Source organism: Juglans regia, chromosome 10 (assembly GCF_001411555.2).
Source record: "Juglans regia cultivar Chandler chromosome 10, Walnut 2.0, whole genome shotgun sequence".
Classification (NCBI taxonomy): domain Eukaryota; kingdom Viridiplantae; phylum Streptophyta; class Magnoliopsida; order Fagales; family Juglandaceae; genus Juglans; species Juglans regia.
Genome location: NC_049910.1, coordinates 37558385 through 37577611, shown reverse-complemented (window position 1 = coordinate 37577611; position 19227 = coordinate 37558385). Strand labels below are relative to the sequence as shown.

Here is a 19227-nt window from a genome sequence, read left to right as displayed (position 1 = left end):
CAAAGATATGAGACAGAGTGAACAATACTTTTGCAGTGATTTGGTGAACGAGATGAATAATTTCATTAAGTTTTTTTTTTTCATTCCATGAAGGAAGTAAGTTACAACTGTGACTTAAGATACAAGCCAAACTAACATCTGTCTTAACTTCTAGAAACTCTCAAAAGAGAGTATCATTCTCTGTATAAACAGAGATAAACCATCCCTACCTCCAAAAGAGGATAAGGTATCCAACCTCCATCCTCCAAAGGAGGAAAAGGGAACAACACCCCCATCCTCCTAAACGGAGGAGGAAGAAATAAACACCACCCTCCTCCAAAAGAGAATGGGGTTCTCCTTCAATGGACATAAAGTCCAATAACCTATTTTTTTTATTTTTTCACACAAACAAAGAACAAAATACAAACACTGAACATACACTGCAGAAAATGAAAAACACTAAAAAAATAGGTCAGAGTGGCGTGTGTAGGGAGGAGGCTGGTCGGTCGATCTTGAGGGTGCTGGAGTCGCTCGATCTAGAGCCACCGCGCGTGGCATCAATGGAAGAAAATCTCGCGGTGGCGCGTGGGCGCCATGCGCTCCCTTTAACACACGCGTGGGTGCAACGCTCCGCTCTATTTGGCGCCCAATCCGATCGTCTGCAAGATCGGCAGGTGAAGATTCTCCCGATGGGGCGCGTGTATGAGATTGGCCACCGGAAAAGCTCAGATCGGCATTTCTCCTTTATTTGGCCTGAAAAAATAAACAAAAACCAAAAAAAAAAAATACACAGAAATAGAGGAAATACACTGGACTAGAAAGAGGAAGCGAGGGAAGGAGGAGGATCCGAAGCTCCCCCCCAGCTGGTATCGGTTTAGGGGGGGTTTTTAGAGAGAAGTTAGAGCTTCTCTCTAACTTTTAGCATGTGGAGAAATAATTCAATTAAGTTTGACATCAATGTAAAGGAGAATTACCAAGTGAATTGTTTGGAGGGAGTAAGTAGGTGGATATGGGATTTAGGTAGGAGGTGGTTTGGTATAGAAGGAAAATGTGTAGGTTTCAACGATGGACTTTAGATTTTTAGCCTCTTGAGTCTTGAAAATAATGTGTGATGTTTCGGTGTTGACAATGGATATTCCTTCTACAGTTGCTTGGTTTCTCAAATCTGATCAATGGCGTAGGAGATTAAGAAGTGAGGGAGGGAAAACCGTGGGGAAGAGAGATTCAGGACAACCAAGTTGGGAATAAAAGATAAAATAATGATACTATCACATAAGAGGTGTGTGGGTGTGTTAAAAATAAAAGCTTCTACGTAGAATTTTTCTCTTTCAAATTATAGAACTAGAGTAATTGAATTTTCTTCTTCAATTCTTTACAATTGGGCCTCTCTTCTTATTTATACTCTTCGGCTTTCTAATAAAACCCATAACTCTAGGGAATAATGGGTGGACTAGGTTACATTTGGATGTTGAGGTAATCTGAGATATTTTCATATGTTAGACTATACTCAACATCCAAATGCACACAAGTATTTTCATCTGAATTGATCTAAAGTGGGTCATCCATTTTCAACATTGTTCACCGAGACAATGCACTATCAAATGGCAGAGGGAGGTTACATCTGACGACATCAAACCTGTCCACAGTAACCTACCTATCAAACCCCCCCCCCCCCAACCTCAACATGCCAAATCAAGCACATCAAGCCGATTTGTCGTCGCCAACACGATCACTCTTAAATTACCCGGAAACCCTTCCATCTTTGTCAACAACTAGTTGACAGTTTGCTTCCTCTCACCATTCCCACCTCCAAGTCTCGCCCCTCTCTGCCTCCCCGTCGCATCAATCTCGTCTGTGAACACAATGCACATCGCTTTCAACTTAGCCTTTTTTAACAAGTCCCTCACTCTCGAAGCCTCAACTCCTTCAAACAATTCCACAAACTCCAAAGCCGCACACAAGAAGAATGGCACGCCGACCTCCCCTGCCACCGCTTTGGCCAATAGGGTCTTACTGATACCAAGCAATCCCACTAGCAAACACCCATCTGGGATTTCAGCTCCCAAGGCAATGTACTTATTTGGGTTTTTCAAGAAATCAACAACTTCTTGCACTTAAAGCTTCGCTTGGTTAGCTCCAGTTGCATTGGCGAATGTGACGCTGGTTTCAGGGACCTCTTGGAACTTGGATTTCAGTTTTCCAAAACCCATTGGGCCACCCAGCCCACCGGGGGGCCCCATGGGCTCAACAGAAGAGGAAGAATAGTCCTGTGAAAGCAATAAGTGGAAACAAAAGATTACCAATAAAATTGAACAACCCATTGCCCAACTCACCCTCAGAGGCAAAGATATCGAAGTTGTTCATGGCTAGGATATCGATGAGGTTCGGGTCATTGGGGGACAATTACGGAGGCTTTGAGGATATCAATGGCGATGAGCTGAAGAACATAGTCTTCTTTGCTAAATCTGACCCTTTCTATTTTGCCCTTCTTCACTGCATTTAGGAACACACTGTATCACCAGGGCCACCTTCCAGTTGGTAAGAGTTGGTTTGGGCTTGGCGCTTTCGAGTTGTGATGAGGAGATTTTGTGAGAAATGGGAATGATTTGGGGGGCTAGGATTGGCGGGTTCGACTTCGATTATTGCTGGGGGTTAAGGCGGTGTGGGTTTGACTAGCAGTAGGGTGGCTTGTGGGGGGAGAGTAGAGAAGATAATAGTAGCTAAGGTGGGACCCACTCGAACACATCAAAACACTACTTTTTCAACAAAATAATCATTGATGGGACCGACTACTTTTTCAACTTCTCATAAAAAGTTATACAGATCTCAACTTAGTTCATACATCCAAACACATTTCAATGGGACCCACACTTTTACACAAAACTCACTCAAACATCTTAACTTACTACTATTCACAAATAAAATTAGATCATCTAAGATACTTTTAGCATCCAAACGGAGCATTAGTTTTTCGAAAAAAAAATCTATTATAGTATTACTATCATATGGCCTTATTAAGGGTCAGTTACATTTGTACAAATCTACTAAGATACACGTGGCCACAAGTAAACTCACTAAAGTTGTGTTTTGATGGTGAGGTGATTTGAGCTATTTTTGTACGTTAGACTATACTCAGCATTCAAACGCACACAAGTATGCCCATCTGAAGTGATCTCAAGTGATTCATCACCACTTATGAGAAGGCAAATCACTGGCAAATGGCAGAAGAAAGAGAAAATGAAAAGCTATTAGCACTTGACCATTCTCTCTTTCTCGTCACATAAACCCCTTCTTCCCTAAATCCTTTGTATGCTCCTCCCCCCCATGTCGTCTCCTATGCATCAATGGCCTCTCTCTCAACACCTAATCCTCTCTCTCTCTCTCTCTCTCTCTCTCTCTCTCTCTCTCTCTCTCTCTCTCTCTCTCTCTCGTCCATGCCCTTCTTCCCCAAATTTTGGAAGCTTCTCCACACAATGCATGAACGTGTTGTTCAACGGTAGCACAAGGTTGTAAGGGCTGGTCGTCTGGTGGGGTGGTCGGTCTTGGCTTGCGCCGTGCAAGGGGGAACATGCTCACCCCAATAAATAAAGTTGTAAATGTACTAGTTTGTTCGATAACCCACTTGATACTTGCTGGTTAAACTCGAATTGAACTCAACTTGTGAAAAAAAACTTTGTGACAATAGATATCCCACTCGATTAGTAAATAACACATGCATGATTAAACTCGACTCAACTCGACTAAAGCTCGTTAAGGCTCACTCGTTTATGCTCGAATCGACTCGTTAGCTCGACTCGATTAAACCTCATTCATAATAAATGTGTATATATACATATATATATTTAAGTATGTATGAACCCTAGAGGACTTAGAAAATCCATATAATATAATCTTGAGAATGAACTTTCTACTTATAAAGATCAAAACTATAGAGGTTTAGTTCATATATTTTTTCTACCTTTGGCATTTAAGGAGTGAAACCTAGTGGAGACTACACGTGTAAGGCATGTGCTTAGCTCCATATATCCGCAACTTACATACTTGTATTACTATCCTCGTATCTAAAATACTGATATGATACATGAAAAACATTTAAGATAAATTAGAAGTTATTGACAATTTAATTCAAGAATTGTGCCATAAACATCACAGTATAAGCCAAGTATTATAAAAAGGCAACACTAACACCTCTAGAGGATGTGATACAAAGTACTACAAGGAGAAACTCGGTTACAACAACTTTTTAATGACAATTAATTCTCTATCTTAACAGTAAATATGTGGAACAGTCCATCTTAAGCACATGGAGTATTTAAAATTTTACTATTTACAATACAAACTCAACCAATAGAAAATAATATTTAAAAGATAGCAAACAACACAAATAAAAAGGTAATAACATATTAATGTATGCATGTTTTTTTTTATCACAAGGGAACAACCTCACGACAAAGCTCTTAGGAATCGTCCATAGAACCTAAACCCATGAGAATACTAGCACACCAACCCACTACCATGGTCTCCCACTAGGAGAAATTGAACCTGTGACATAGGGCTCAAGCACACAAGTTCACCCTTACCACTTGGGTCACCCATGGGTTCGATTAATGTATGCATGTTAGAGCTCTTTAAAGAAAATCATCATCAAACAATCCAACAAATAAAAATGGGACAGATATGAGACACGGCATAAAGCAAACGGTAACTCCCAAAACAATAGAAAGACAAAAAACCCAACTAGGTGAGACTACTCGTCAGTCAGTGCTTCCTAAAAGTTGACATGTCATCTTAACTTCAAACCATCTTAGATTGTGTCCAAATATTTTGAGTCCAAACCATTTTCAACTTCAAGAAAAAGCCTATGCAGATTTATAGTAGATCCCAATCAGGACGTTAATTAATTAGTGAAGTGCATTAAGAAACCACACTTTAGTTTACCTTAGAAAATATGTTGGATATGAATGTCTAAAATTAAATTCAAATGGGAAATACTCTAGCCATAAAATGAGTATAAAAAAAGTAATCTCACGAACTAATATAGTCTGATGTTGTTTGTCAGATTGTAAAGCTACTTTTATTGTAAAGTAAATCTAACAGATTATATTAAGCAATGTCAGTTTGTGGAATTACACTTGTATAATCTCTTTGTGACTGCCCCTCAGTTCAAAATGAAAAAAAAAATAATACTTTTAATAAGCATACATATTAAAATTGGATAAAATTTATGGTCTAGCATGTAGATGTCTACATACTTTGTAGTTTACAAAATGTAGTGTAAGTTACAATAACATTGTAGGGGTGAAATCCGTCCAGTCCGAGGGGAGTCGTGGACTAAAAATTTTGGTTCACCCTTTTTCCAGACCGGACCGTTAGCTATCGGTCTGATTTGGTCGATATGAGCTAGGAACATTTTCTTTTCTTTTCTTTTTTTGGTAAATAAATTAATAGTAAAAATTAGTTAAATTACTCAAATCAAAATTAAGTGAGCTATTTAATATGGATTATGTAAATAACTCATTAAAAAATAATTAATTATAATTATATTTATGATGTTTATAGTTACTAACTCAGTACTTTAGTAGAGTATGTATCTACATATAACAACATATATTATCATAGGATTTATTGTATGATATATTACTTAATCGATAGCATATATTATTTTACATTTCATATGGTTAATGGTGATAAATTAGAGAACATTACATAATTAACTTATACAATTACTATATAAAATAATATATTATATATAATATTTAAAAAATTTATATGCAAGTGATTCAGTCAGTTTCGGTCCGGTCCAAAAAAAACCACACCCCAAGAACAGACCGAAAACTGAATTTTGGAGATATCATGGACCGAGACCAAGTAAGGGTGAATTCGGTTCGATCCAATCCGGTCTGGACCAAATCATTCGATTCGATCGATTTTTTCTGTCTAGACCGAAAAATCTTCACCCTTAAATAACAGTATAATTTTAAAAAAAAATTGAAAATAAATGAGTAAACAAAATAAAATTACTCAAGAAAATCTCATTGAGTAAATTGTAAGCGCGGCTGAAAAGAGACCAAAATAAAAGCACCTTGCAATGCCCCAACAAAAGGAAAAAGGGCAGAAATTTAATTTTACACTGCAAACAAAATCTACTATTCATAGGGGATAGACATGTTTATATATACTAGATATACTAGATAAGAGCTTACGTTCAAGGCACGTATTCCCTATTAAAAGTGCTACTGCATTTCTAATATGGTATTAAAACAACACGTATGATAAATATAAAGATAATCATAAATCTATACAAAAAAACTTTACAAGTTATTATAAATATATTTTTTTAAAAATAAAGAAAACAAAAAAAATAAAATTATTGAACACAACAAATCTAATATTTAAGATTAACTAATTATATTGAGATTATAATAGGACATTCATTGCTCCACTCGTTATAAGACCAGTTAGACATGTACATAATAATAATAATAATAACAATAATAATAATAATAAATGAAAATAAAATAAGATAATAATTTTTTTAATTTTTTCAGAAAACTACATAGATGTAAGTGTTATTGGAATGATAAAATGTAAAAAGAGAGTATTAATTTGAAATTTAAAAAAGTATAATGTTTTTTTCAAATGAAAATATTATTAATTTAAAAAGTGATTTATTATGATTCATTATTATGAGAAATAATATGAAGACAATTATTATTTTTTTGAAATGATATCCTATAGTAATAAAATATTATTCTTTAAATTTAAAGACTTTCATTTTTTCACTTAAATATAATATTATTATTCTTTTTAAATCTGGAATTGCAATATCGACCTTAGAAAATAAAAAGCATGTTCTTACCAAAATAATTTTTCAAAGGATAAAAAGTGTTATTAATTCTTTTAATAATAATTTTAAAAATGCATGAAAAAATAGATTAATATGGAATGCGTTATCACAAAAAATAAAATAGTTAATATAATAAATTAAAGACCAATTATAAGCTAATGCATAGATTGGAACCTAAAAATAAAAATTGCATTTTGTAAAATGAAAATATTATTACTCTAATGATTATGATTTATTTTTATGAATTACTACAAAAAATAATATAAATATAATTGTTAATTTCTCAAATAATATTATATGCAAAATATACTATTATTTTAAAATCTAATAAGAAATATAAAAAAAATCCTAAGTTGTTAATTTGTTTCACAAAAGTTTAATAAATAAAAATCTTCAATTGAGATTATTTGTAAGATATTATTATTTTATTATTATTATTATTATTATTATTATTATTATATTCTAATTAATATTAGAAGAACAAAAAATCTAATTGTATTTTTAAACATGAATTAGAGGACAATAATGTAATTATGCAAACGAGGACAAAAGCATAGTCGTGCACATGGGGATAGTATGAACCCGAACACTATATAGCCTCTTTAATTGTAGAATATATATAAATATATATATATATATATTTATATAATAGATATTAATATTAATAGAATAGAATAGATATTTTTGTTTTTTATGATAAAACGTTCATACTTTTTATTAAAGATATTTATTTTTAATTTTTAATATCTTTCTATTCTTGGTGAGTAACTTTTATTTCTATTTTTCGTAATTTTATTTTTTAAAATTTTATTTTTTTTAATATTTTTAGTTTAAAAATATATATTTTTTATAACATATATTATAAAATGTGTTGTGTGGATATCATACTCGATTTATACATTTATAACACCACGAGACAATTATTTCGTTAATTTAATCTAATAGCAGTCGAGGACTCGGGATGAATCAGTTAATTTTAATTGCAAATTTCTAAAAACAAATGACTAATACACAAAAATTGGAAGACTCTTAAGCCTTTTTGCAAAAACGAGTGTAAACCCACCAATTTTACCTATAACCTTCATTTAAAGGGAAATTGTTTTTCTAACTAATTAGAGCTTACGTGGTTTAATATTATAGTTCTTTGGAACCTATAGCTAGCTGAGTAATGATATATATTATATTCTCATCCTATTTTAATTATACTAAATAATATGTAGCTCATTTATCACTATTAGATGATAAAGAAGTATGCAATAAATGATCATTTAATAATAAAAAATGTGCCACATCATATTTAGTGGGATGAAAGTGAAACGATAATATGGTGTATAAAATTTTCCTAGGTTTATTAATACTATTTCAAATTTGAAGAAAAAATGATGTTTTAAAAATACTATGAGAGGTAATTTTTTGTCCACCACAACGCTAGTATTAAATTTGGAGTCTTGCTAGGTATAACTTATAAGCGGTTTATCACACCAAACCGCATACCAACACTTAAATATGGATTTTTTTACTGAAAAGAAAAATTAAAAAAATTTGAGAGAAGAAAAGGTTCTATGTCTCACAAAAATTATTTATGTCTTCAATTCGTACCGTTTTATTAAATAAATGCCTTACATATCAGTATTGGTATGTAATTTAATGCATAAACTCTCTTGCAATAAGACTTTTCCTTAAATTTGTAAGGGGAGAATTTGGCAAAGCACTTTGATAGCACAAATTGATAAGATCGCGTGGGTGCTTGGATCCTGAGCATGTGATCCTACTCTTAATTAAATATGTCGGATCAAGTGGGAGCTCTCGAGCATGTAACACATAGCGTAAATTGGTCATATCATGTGAGAGCTCGGCTCCCGAGCATGTGATCCGACCCTGATCAAATTGATCCAATTACGTGACAGTTCGATGCCCAATCATGTGATCGGCTCATGTGGGAGCTTTGCTCCCGAGTATGTGATCCAGCCCAATCAAATTGATCGGATCATATGGCATGTCGAATCCCAAGCATAAGATCTGACCTCTAATGCAATATCAGATACCGAGCACTAGGGCTATAAAACAACTGGTGAATCGATAAAACCAACCGAACCAGACCTAACTGATATCCAATTCCCGTTCCTAATAATCAAAACCGGTTAGCAACCTGTTTGGTTCTGTTTTGATATTTAGAACATCGGTTCGAACCAAACCAAACAGGTAGATATATATTTTTAAAATTTTTATATTATATATAAATATCTTTTTTATATGATTTTTTATATTATATTATATATATTACATGCTAATTGCTAATTAATAAAACATTAAATTTTATTCTTATTATTCATGTCTATTAATCTTATAACATAATATTAATATAACATTTGATATAACATAAAATTAAATTGATTAATCTTATAAATTTTAATATAACATTTTATTATGATATAACATAAATTAATCTTATAATTTTTAATATAACATTTAAATTTTGATATAACGTATAAATTTTAATTTTATAACATAAAATTAATATAACACTAATATAACATAAAATGAAGGATATAAGTCAATTACTTGCTAAAATTTTGTTAGAGTATGATTTTGTTTAGGAGTGAAAACTGAAGGTATCAATGCGATTTTGGTCCAAAATAGAAACCGCACCGATCCCTTAAAATGATGTAAATCTCGACCGAAACCGGCCAGTGAAGGGGAAGAAAACCGTCGATATCGGTCTCGGCATAACTACGGTCGGTTCGTCGACATCTTTGGCTGCAACGGAGGTGACCATGCCGCTGCATGTGAAGCCTCGATGTGTGTGTGTGTGTGTGTGTGTGTGTGTGTGTGAGGGAGAGAGAGAGAGAGGGTGGCGTGAGAGGAAAGAAATGAGGAAGAAGAAGGAGAAATGAGGAAGAAGAAGGTGTGGGGAGTTTAAACCCTAGAGTGAAATGGCGACATTTTGCTTAAAGCCAAACGACTCCGTTTCCTTTATATTTTTTTTTTCAAACACTAAGTCCTAAAACGACGTTGCTTCACTTACTTAAGTGAAACGACATCGTTTCATATATGTATAATTTTAAAAAGAAATATTTTATTGGTGCGGTCGGTTCAACGGTCCGGCCGAGGATCAAACCAGGACTGAACCGCTGGACATCAGTTTTTGCCAAATTCAACCCCTGGCCGATCGGTTCTACGTCGATTTCGGCCGGTTCCAAGCTCCAGCGGCTAGTCTGGGTCGGTCCCGGTCGATTCTTTGATTTCTTGTACATCCCTAATTTTGTTTATCTGTAAAACTGGACTGAACTAGACCAACACTAGAAAAATTGAAAGTTTATGTTTCAGTGGTGAATCAGTCTGATATCGGTTCATAAATTTTCAAAATTGATTTATGCTGATTCGGTTCTAAAAAATGTCCAAAATCAAACCGAACCAAACCAATTAAACCTCTACCAGGCACATATCCAACACCTTATCAATTTACTTGGATCACGTGGAAGCTTATTTCCAGTGGGGCAAGCAAAGAGATCTCGATTCTCGAACCCTAGGGAGAGCAACAAAGCTCACTCCCTTGAAAGGCAACAATACTCGAACTTAACTGGGCGAAAGTGTTTGCATCCCCTAGCAAAGTGCTCCTCATTAAAGGCGAGCAACAACAACAAGCACTTTGCTCTAGGTGTGCAAAACTAATGAGCTAAAGTCCTTACATCCAAGAGGACAAGCATTGGAGGAATGCTCGTCCACCCTAACAAGCAAAATCTGCTTGCAACTCAAGGAGCGAGGAAAAGTATCTGGCCTTGTGCCAACAAAAGTGCTCAAACCTGGGGCTGCTCTAACCCCTAGGGCGACCAAAGAGTGCTAAAGCCTAACCGAGCAAAAGTGCTCGAACCTACCAGGACAAGAAACAAGAACTCGCACCTCGGGGCGAGTAAAGGGTGTCCTCCATCAAGGTAAGAAACCACATCTCGCACTCGGACGAAAGGGTGTCTTGTTGGGGCGAGAAAACAGTGATCCTCTCGAATGGCGACCAAAAGATCTCACACGAAGAAATGCTCTTCTTAGGGGGCAAGCATTCAAAAAATTAATATGGTGATGTTTGCAAAAGTACTCGTTGCCCAAGGTGAGCAACAACATCTCACACTTGATAGGTTGAGCACTTTGCCCACATTACAAGCCTAGGTATTGAGTCCAATCTCTATAAGTATAAGACTCTTGATCAAATTGGTCAGATTACATGGGAGGTTGGCTCTCGACCAAGTCCATAGCAAAAAATCCTACTAGAAATCTCCATCTCAGAACCATCAAGCCAATGGCAAAAATAACCACCAGAAATCTCCATCTCCGACTCACGACAATGGCAGCGCCGTGGGTCTTTGGTGCGAAAGGGAAGATATTTCTAATTATTTCCACCGCAAGTAGTGCCGTGGTCAAATCCGATCACGTCAATACAGTCATCCATCTTTGCCAAAGCTCATGCCATGGTCGACGAATAAACATGACTCTACAATTTCTCTAGAGAATAAGTCTAAAGCAGGAGTAGAGAAATAATAAAAGAACGAATAACAAGAAGAGGATAGATGAGTGGGGAGTGTGAGAAAAGATAAAGATGAAGTTTTTTATGAAGGTTTCTAGTTGTCATCGGCATGTTTGATTTGAATCAGAATTGTTTCTGTCTAATTTGATTTTTTGTAGGGATATTTTAGTCGGTTCAGAAATGTGGCAGGGACATTTTAGCCTAATAGGAGTCTCTTGTAGGGGTACCTTTGTCAGATCAATGTCTGTAGCAAGGACATTTTAGTCCAACATGACATCTATAGATGGACATTTTAGTCTGAGTAATCACATGAACTTCTACGAAATAGAGTCTAAACTCACTCTTTTATTATAGAATATATTTAATTATTAAACATATATTATAAAAAAAATTAGTTTATATTGATGTTTTGACCGTTTCAATCTTGAATCTTAACCAAAAATTTTTGGAAACACAAGGGTGTAAGTAGGGGTGTAAAAAAAATGGATAAACCGGTGAACTGGATCGGACCGATAGGTTTGGTTCGGTCCAGTATTGATTTTATTTTTCTTAAAACCGATCAAAATTGATCCCGTTCTAATTTTTCTTTTTCTAAAACCGAATCGGACCGGTTCATAACTATATATGTATTATAATTTTTTATATTGTATATAACTTTATATATAATATATAATTATATATAAAATAGTTTTGTATTATATGATAAATTACTAATTAATATAACATTAAATTTTAAAATCTTATATCACTGTAGTTTATTGTATTAATAGTTATACTAATATTATATCACTATATATTATAATATACTATAATATATATCACTATAGTCTATAATATAATTATAATATATATTATAATATACTACAATATATTATCACTATAGTATTATATACTATAATATACTATTATATATATTATATAATATACAATATAGTATATTAAAACCGGAAAATCAGACTGAAACCGGTAAAATCGATGCATACTGGTTCGGTTTCAAATTTTGTCTAAAATCGAATCAAACCAGACTGGTTCCACTGCTAGGTGTAAGCTCAAGTTCTTCTGTTTATTTTTTATTTTTTATTTTATACGACCATCATCTTTAGTAATAGGAATAAAAGCTTTACGTTTGTGAAGTTCAAAGAATGTTTGGAGGGCTGTTTTGATACCATTTCTCTTTTATTTATATAATGGAATTACATGTATTATTTTTTATGAAATATCTTAAATTATTCTCACGCATTGAGTGGGAGCATAGTTTCATAAAACTAGCGTCCCTATTCAATTATACTCTTATAGCTACCCGCGAGGCCGGAGTAGAGAGTTCCACTGCCACCGCATCAAAGAACAAGACCCTGAACGCCACCTTAAACGGGGAGCACAGAAAAATTGAACTCGGAAAGCTAATACACTACCAAGACGAACCTTGTGCTTCAGAACATCCACCTTCTTAAAGCTCGCTCCCAATTGACTTCAGTTTTAGCGAGTCTCTGCAAAAACGCTTCCTTGCTAAAACTAGCTTATATTGAATCCGCTAAAAAAATCCCGTGATCCTCTATGTCTTCAATGAATATGCTTAGGGGGCTTGAGCTGATCTTGTAAAACCCACTTCAAAATCCCATGTCTTCAATGACCAGGTTTAGGGGGCTTATCCTCTGCAAAACGACATAATTAGGAGAGTGTTTTAGTCTCAGCATCAAATGTATAAAATTTAAAAGATTGGGAACATAATATTCAGACATACATAAAATAATATTGGAAACATATTATTCAGATATATGTTTAAGTAAATATACAAACAAAAATGATAACATAAACAGATGAGTGGACGTTATTTGAATAGAATTTTTCTATTCAAATAGTTACAATAATAAGAAAAAAGGACTAAATTTCAGTGCCATGTAATGCATGATAGAAAACTCATTTCCACTCGATATCTGATACCAATTATATATTAGTAATCTGTACATTTTTATGACAGCCTGAAGGTACAGATAACGCAAGTCTTCAACTGGAATAGAATTTTCAGAAAATGTTGCCCGGAATAGGATCAGTGATTTGTCAAATTTTATAACATAACTGAAGCAATATAAGCAAGCAAAAGAAACAATACAATTTGTCTTAAATCTTTAGAGCTTGCATTTGACCATTCAAGGTGAAGGAGGTGAGAACTAACCTACTGAAGTAGGGTCTATATGTACAAAGAAACTTGCAGCAACTATCAGGTAGCAAAGAATGAGCATTAGTCCTTTTAAGTAATTTGAATTTCCATCCTGCATGGTAAAAATAAAATTTATTAGTAGAAAAATGACAGAAATTTCCAGGCAAAAGGCAAGACAAACATCTGTCTTGGAATTGGATCTGTCATATATGTTTTGCATGGGTAATACACACATTTTATGATCAGAAAAGGCACTGTCTGATTATGATCAGAAAAGGCACTGCAAAATATTAACATAGGTTGATTATTCCCCAATACTATCAGTCATGTCTGCCACCCAGACTCCCAGACCCCTAAAAATATAAAAGAAAAGAAACCGCTCACTGGCTAACCTGCAGCATGAAAGCTACCACCAGGACAGTTATGAAAAGCGTGGCTGTCTCAAAAATTTGAAAGTTCAAGTCCATAGGACATCCCATGGCCCAGCCAGCAACCACGCAAAATGGAATCTGCAGTCATAGTAACAATTTAGTGTATACTTAACCCAAATAGGGCAAGAAAAGACAATAGGAATAAACCTTGTAAAAAGAAATAACTGAAATTCATCTTATCAAATGTGCATTTGATCCAAATATGACGATGGAGGCACAAGTGTTTCAAGCAGATCAAGCACTCCATAGAATTACTTAAAAGCTAAAAACTAAGCTAATTGGTCAGACAACTCAAGTCGGAATAAAGAAAGCAGAATGAAGATACACTCTAGCTCAGATATATCCATACTTATGTTAAAATAAGTAAATTATTTTTATTTTTATTAATTTTTAAAGGGGATAAAGCTAGGGACATCATTTTCTCCAAGTTGGAAAAATGTACTCAAAGCAAGAATGGGATGGTAAGGTTGAACTCAGGAAGTAATGACATTAAGAAGCAAGACATGATCAATGTTATAATATTCAGAACTCACCCCAAACATAGATATCTGTGTTGATGAGCCTATTGCCACTCCCAAAGATATGTCCTACATACAACACTGAGTAAATTAAAATTTTAGAGAATGTAAAAGACTTACGATTGGCCATGCATGGTTGTAATGTTATGCTAGCAGGATAAGCACTTACAAGCTTGTCTTTCATGGCAAACATAATAGCACCTGCATGCTCTGCAGCATTCCCAACAATTGGAAGTAGAATAACACTGATAAACGCCACTGGGATTTTTAATGCAACAGATGCCCCCTGAATGCATAAATACAAATTGTGAACAATACAAGTGAAACGAACCAATTCCTTTCACCATATATGAACTTAAGAAAATATTTCAATAACTCAAAACTTATGGTATATGAGAAGACACACACTTAACAAGAAATGCAAATTACAAAAATTCTAGGAAGATGACAAGACATTTTTGAAGAACACTGGATATCTGACGAACATAAGCCCTCAATGATAAATAAGAATTTAGTTAAAAACAGAAATTTAGAAACAAGAAACGGAAACAGGGTTTCCAAAAATGACAGACTTCCATCTTCAGAAATTGTCTATCGATATCCTGGTAGATAACACATTAAAGGTGCTCCAAAAAACATTTACCACGCATCAAAGAACAGAACAGATTCACAGGTCAAAGTTACCTCAATGGCATCAACCAAGTATTCTGAGAGGACAGAAATCCATGCAGTCAAAATTGATAGCCATATTATTGATTCCCACTTAGAAATCTCAGGAGCTTCTTCATCATCTGAAGTCCCTTCATTCTGAGTATCTCCCTGAAATTATGTCATTTATCTTATAAAAAAATCAATAGAACATTAAAAGAGAAACTTTAACAAGTGTTATATGAGAAGTGAATGGCTATACTTTCAAAACCTCGTTATTTAACCTCACATAACTTCTCAACCTCAGTACTCATACCATTTGTTAAGGTGTTCATAGAAGCTCACACATTTTGATGATTCTTTATTGACCATGGACTGGATGTTCTTAGTGAAACATCCCAAAACTTATCTAAACTCAAGGTGTGAATTATTTAGCTAAATTCAAAATAAAATACGAACACGTTTAGATGGAATGAATACTCATGTATTTCAATAGGTGGTTGCAGGAACTTAATCCTTTTGTTAAAGCCCTTAAACCTGTTGCAAAACATAATATCTCTACATTTTGGTTAAATGGTTTCCTCCTCCTCAGGATAAATTAAAACTCAATGTAGATGGTTCATATAAAGGAAACCCCAGGTGCTGCTGGCTGTGGGGGTGTAATTCGTACTGCTGGTGGTTCTTTTCATTATGGATTTTCCAGTTTTCTGGGAAATGGTAGCAATGTATTGGCTGAATTATCTGCTCTTAAGCTTGGCCTTCTAACCTGTTATCAACTCCAGCTTTGGAATGTAATAGTAAAGACTGATTCTCTACTTATTCTTAATTGGTTTCCTCCTCCTCAGGATCAACTAAAACTCAATGTAGATGGTTCATCTAAAGGAAACCCGGGTGCTGCTGGCTGTGGGGGTGTAATTCGTACAGCAGGTGGTTCTTTCCTTTATGGATTTTCCAGTTTTCTGGGAAATCGTACCAATGTATCGACTGAATTATCTGCCCTTAAGCTTGGCCTTCTAACCTGTTATCAACTGATCCAGCTTTGGAATGTAATAGGAAAGAATGATTCTCTACCTATTGTTAGCTGATTTCAAGAACACAGCAGCCCCCCTTGGCAGTATGTTGATATTTGGGATGGCATATTACAACTTCGGACCTACAGCCAGGTGTAGATAAAGCATATTTACAGAGGCTAATCTTTTTGCAGATGCTTTGGCTAACCATGGTGCTGCAGGTTATGAGGCTTCTTTCGCTACAGTAATGAGACTTCCGAAAACAGTAATAGGTAAAATGAATACAGATAAGGCAGGTTTTCCTTCTTTTAGGCATTAAAATGTACTAAGTATAGTTTTATTTTGATAGGTTTATTTTTATAAGAGTTTTAGGAGTTTGGTTTTGGGATTTTGTAATCCCGACACTCTTCCACTTGTACATGGTATTCCTCTGCCGAAAGTGAGGATAATTAATAAAATCAGGATTTGACCTGTTTCTTAAAATAAATAAGAAAGACGTATTTCAATATAACACTGACACATACTATAATAATAAGAAAACGATCTTCCCTCAGCAAAGTATCAATCAACAAACCTCATTAACTGGGAGGTACAGGTTCTTCTGCCTCTTCAGCTGAAAAACAAGATAGGATGCATATGCCACAAGCATAATACAGCTACTGAACCTCGATAGGGCTAACTCAGACTTCCCAAAATGTAACTCTGTGTGCGTAGAATGAAGAACAGCAGGAAATAGCAGGCCCATGACTGCCATCAACAGTAAACTAGAATCCACCGCAGCAGCTGCCTGAAAATAAATGTGGACTAATTTGAACTTTATTGTCTACCAAGTTATAAATGATACAAGAAAGAGTATAAACGACTAAATGTGATTCTTTTATCTCAAAGATTATATATGCTCCAATGGTGAAAAAAATAACCTTATTAAACATTTGTTCCCTCTCAGAAAACATGAGCCCGCCACTGAAGAATGCACATCCAAGGACTAGCAGCATGTTAGACAAAATTGAACCCAGTAGTGACTGTTGAACAACACGTATCATGCCGCTTTTCAATGCATGAATTGATATTATCAATTCTGTTGCATTTCCAAAAGTAGCATTTAGAAGACCTCCAACTGCAAAGCTCAAAAGAAAGTATCTCAAGTGATCAAAAAATTGAAAATAATCATGTCATGTCATAAAGTAAAGGAACGTATAACTTGAATAAGTACTGGAGAAGATGGTAATGATAGTTTTCATTCAGGCTTTCATTGTAAGCAACGAAGCATAGTTCAAGGTACATCTACGCCAAAATGCATGGGATAGTACATAGTCGTTGGTAAGATCTACCCCAGACTTAATGTCCATGAACAAGAGAGATTTCTCTTGATTATTGAAAGAAAGGTCGATGAATAACATGTGGTGATACAAGAGTAAGTTATGACACCTTTCAATATTCAGAAAGCATGAGAATCTGACTCAACTGGAGGGAAGAGGAAAATTTGAACAGTAACTTCTTTCAATTTGGTTGATCATGAAATGAAATCACTGTTCTCTCTTGCAAAATTGTTTAATAAACTTAATGCTACTGGTGCAAACTTTCAGGATAGATAGATTTGAGGTGAAGAGTGCAAATTTCAAGGCAGTGTGAGGGTTAAATGCCAATGAGATAGCGTATAAAATGTAAACGTTTATATATTACTGCATTAAATGTATGGAACGTCATTCCGAATATATAGGTTCAATGATGCAATGTGCGTATTAAGGACAAGTGCTAGCAATAACTGATCAATATAAACAAAAAATGCGATATATATCTTATTGAATTGAAAGGACTTACAAGTGGAGAAAGGAAAGAAAGACTATTTTAGGCTAGAACTTAGTAATAAAATCACCTGTAGGTCCAGTAAAGCAAGCCAGCTGCCTGCATCAAAGCAAGCCCACGACATATTAGGTACTTGTCACTTTTCGATCGAAATAAACGCAAAATGAGCACTGCTTAAACAAATAGAATAAAGTTAACTACGAATGTGTTGCTCTCTTCCCCGTTAGGCATGTCGATCTTTGGAGAAGATTATGCGGCATGAGTCTTCACAATTATCATATTGTGAAAAGTTAACAGAGCCGTTCAGAATTTATCTCAACTCATCTATTTAATTATTATAATTTTTTTAAATTTTTACATAAAATATAATAAATAATTTAATTTTTTTTAAATCTTAAAACAATAATAATATTAAAAAATAATATTTTAACAATATTTTGTTAAACTTTCATTTCAACTCATCTTAACGCCCTATCCAAACCTCACGAATTCACACAGAATTATAGTTAAGATGCGAGAAACCTTACTCTGTAGCATAACCCAGACGCTCAGCCAAAGGTATAATACCCAATAAGCACAAAAAGAATACCCATCCCTGAAATGGAATTGAAGAAACAAATTTAACAAAACGCTTATCCAATGATCATACGGAAGATATGTACGGAAGCGTAAAAGAGTATAAAGGTAGCTCACGTGATGGCCAGAGGATTTATTGACCAAGATTGCTAGAGGGCCAAAAGGGATGAGTAAGTTGATTTTAGCAGAGAGGAGTACGATCTTTATGCTACCAATCACACTATTAGTCATGTGTTTCGGACAAAAATTCTCTGAACCGCCAGCAGATGTATGCGGAGGCTCATGGAAAGAATGTTTCTTTCTAGAAATGGATGAAGGACTAACTAAGTTGTCGTCCTCAAATTCAATGACCGATCTTCCTTCTAACGACCCCATCTGTGATTAGCAAGGAAGAAGATGCAAATGCCTTTCAGAAAAGAATCAATGCCAAAGTTTATAGAACGAAGAAGAAGAAGGATAAGACGACGACGACGACGACGACGATGATGATGAAGCGAACCTCCACAGTGGAATGGACCCGAACCATTGGTGATTTGTTGCTGTTGTTGTGGTCGTTATCATCCATGAGGTGTAGCTATTCCAAAATAACAAGGAGAGTTCCATCTCCAAGAACAGGCATTACTGCTCCGTAGCGTTGTGCGTTGAAGAAAACATAGAAGGACGCGGAATAGACCGACCTCGTGAAGAACTTTCTCTTTGATGAATTAGAATGGATGGGTTTGTAGGTTGAGTCTTTGA

At 34.8% G+C, this 19227-nt stretch overlaps 1 protein-coding gene and 1 pseudogene across 1 annotated transcript; both read right to left on the bottom strand.

Moving 5' to 3' along the window:
- Window positions 1–1557: 1557 nt before the first annotated feature.
- LOC109000728 lies at window positions 1558–10080 on the bottom strand (annotated as a pseudogene).
- Window positions 10081–12386: 2306 nt separating this feature from the next.
- LOC109000743 (vacuolar cation/proton exchanger 5-like) lies at window positions 12387–19227 on the bottom strand. Its single transcript, XM_018977724.2, has 12 exons — window positions 18989–19227; window positions 18607–18864; window positions 18441–18508; window positions 17984–18012; window positions 17028–17224; window positions 16682–16894; window positions 15134–15268; window positions 14619–14735; window positions 14465–14518; window positions 13893–14009; window positions 13516–13612; window positions 12387–12994 (listed from the first exon to the last, which is right to left on the bottom strand). The coding sequence occupies exons 1-12, from the start codon at window positions 19052–19054 to the stop codon at window positions 12966–12968; spliced, it is 1380 nt and encodes a 459-aa protein (XP_018833269.1). The 5' UTR covers window positions 19055–19227; the 3' UTR covers window positions 12387–12965.

Excerpts from the sequence above, each read along its gene's own strand:
- LOC109000743 (XM_018977724.2), bottom strand. The coding sequence starts at position 19,054 with ATGGATGATAACGACCACAACAACAGCAACAAATCACCAATGGTTCGG. Across the intron at positions 17,225-17,983 it reads TTGCTTTACTGGACCTACAG|TTGGAGGTCTTCTAAATGCT; the intron begins GTGATTTTATTA and ends TGAGCTTTGCAG. Across the intron at positions 16,895-17,027 it reads GGGAACAAATGTTTAATAAG|GCAGCTGCTGCGGTGGATTC; the intron begins GTTATTTTTTTC and ends ATTTATTTTCAG.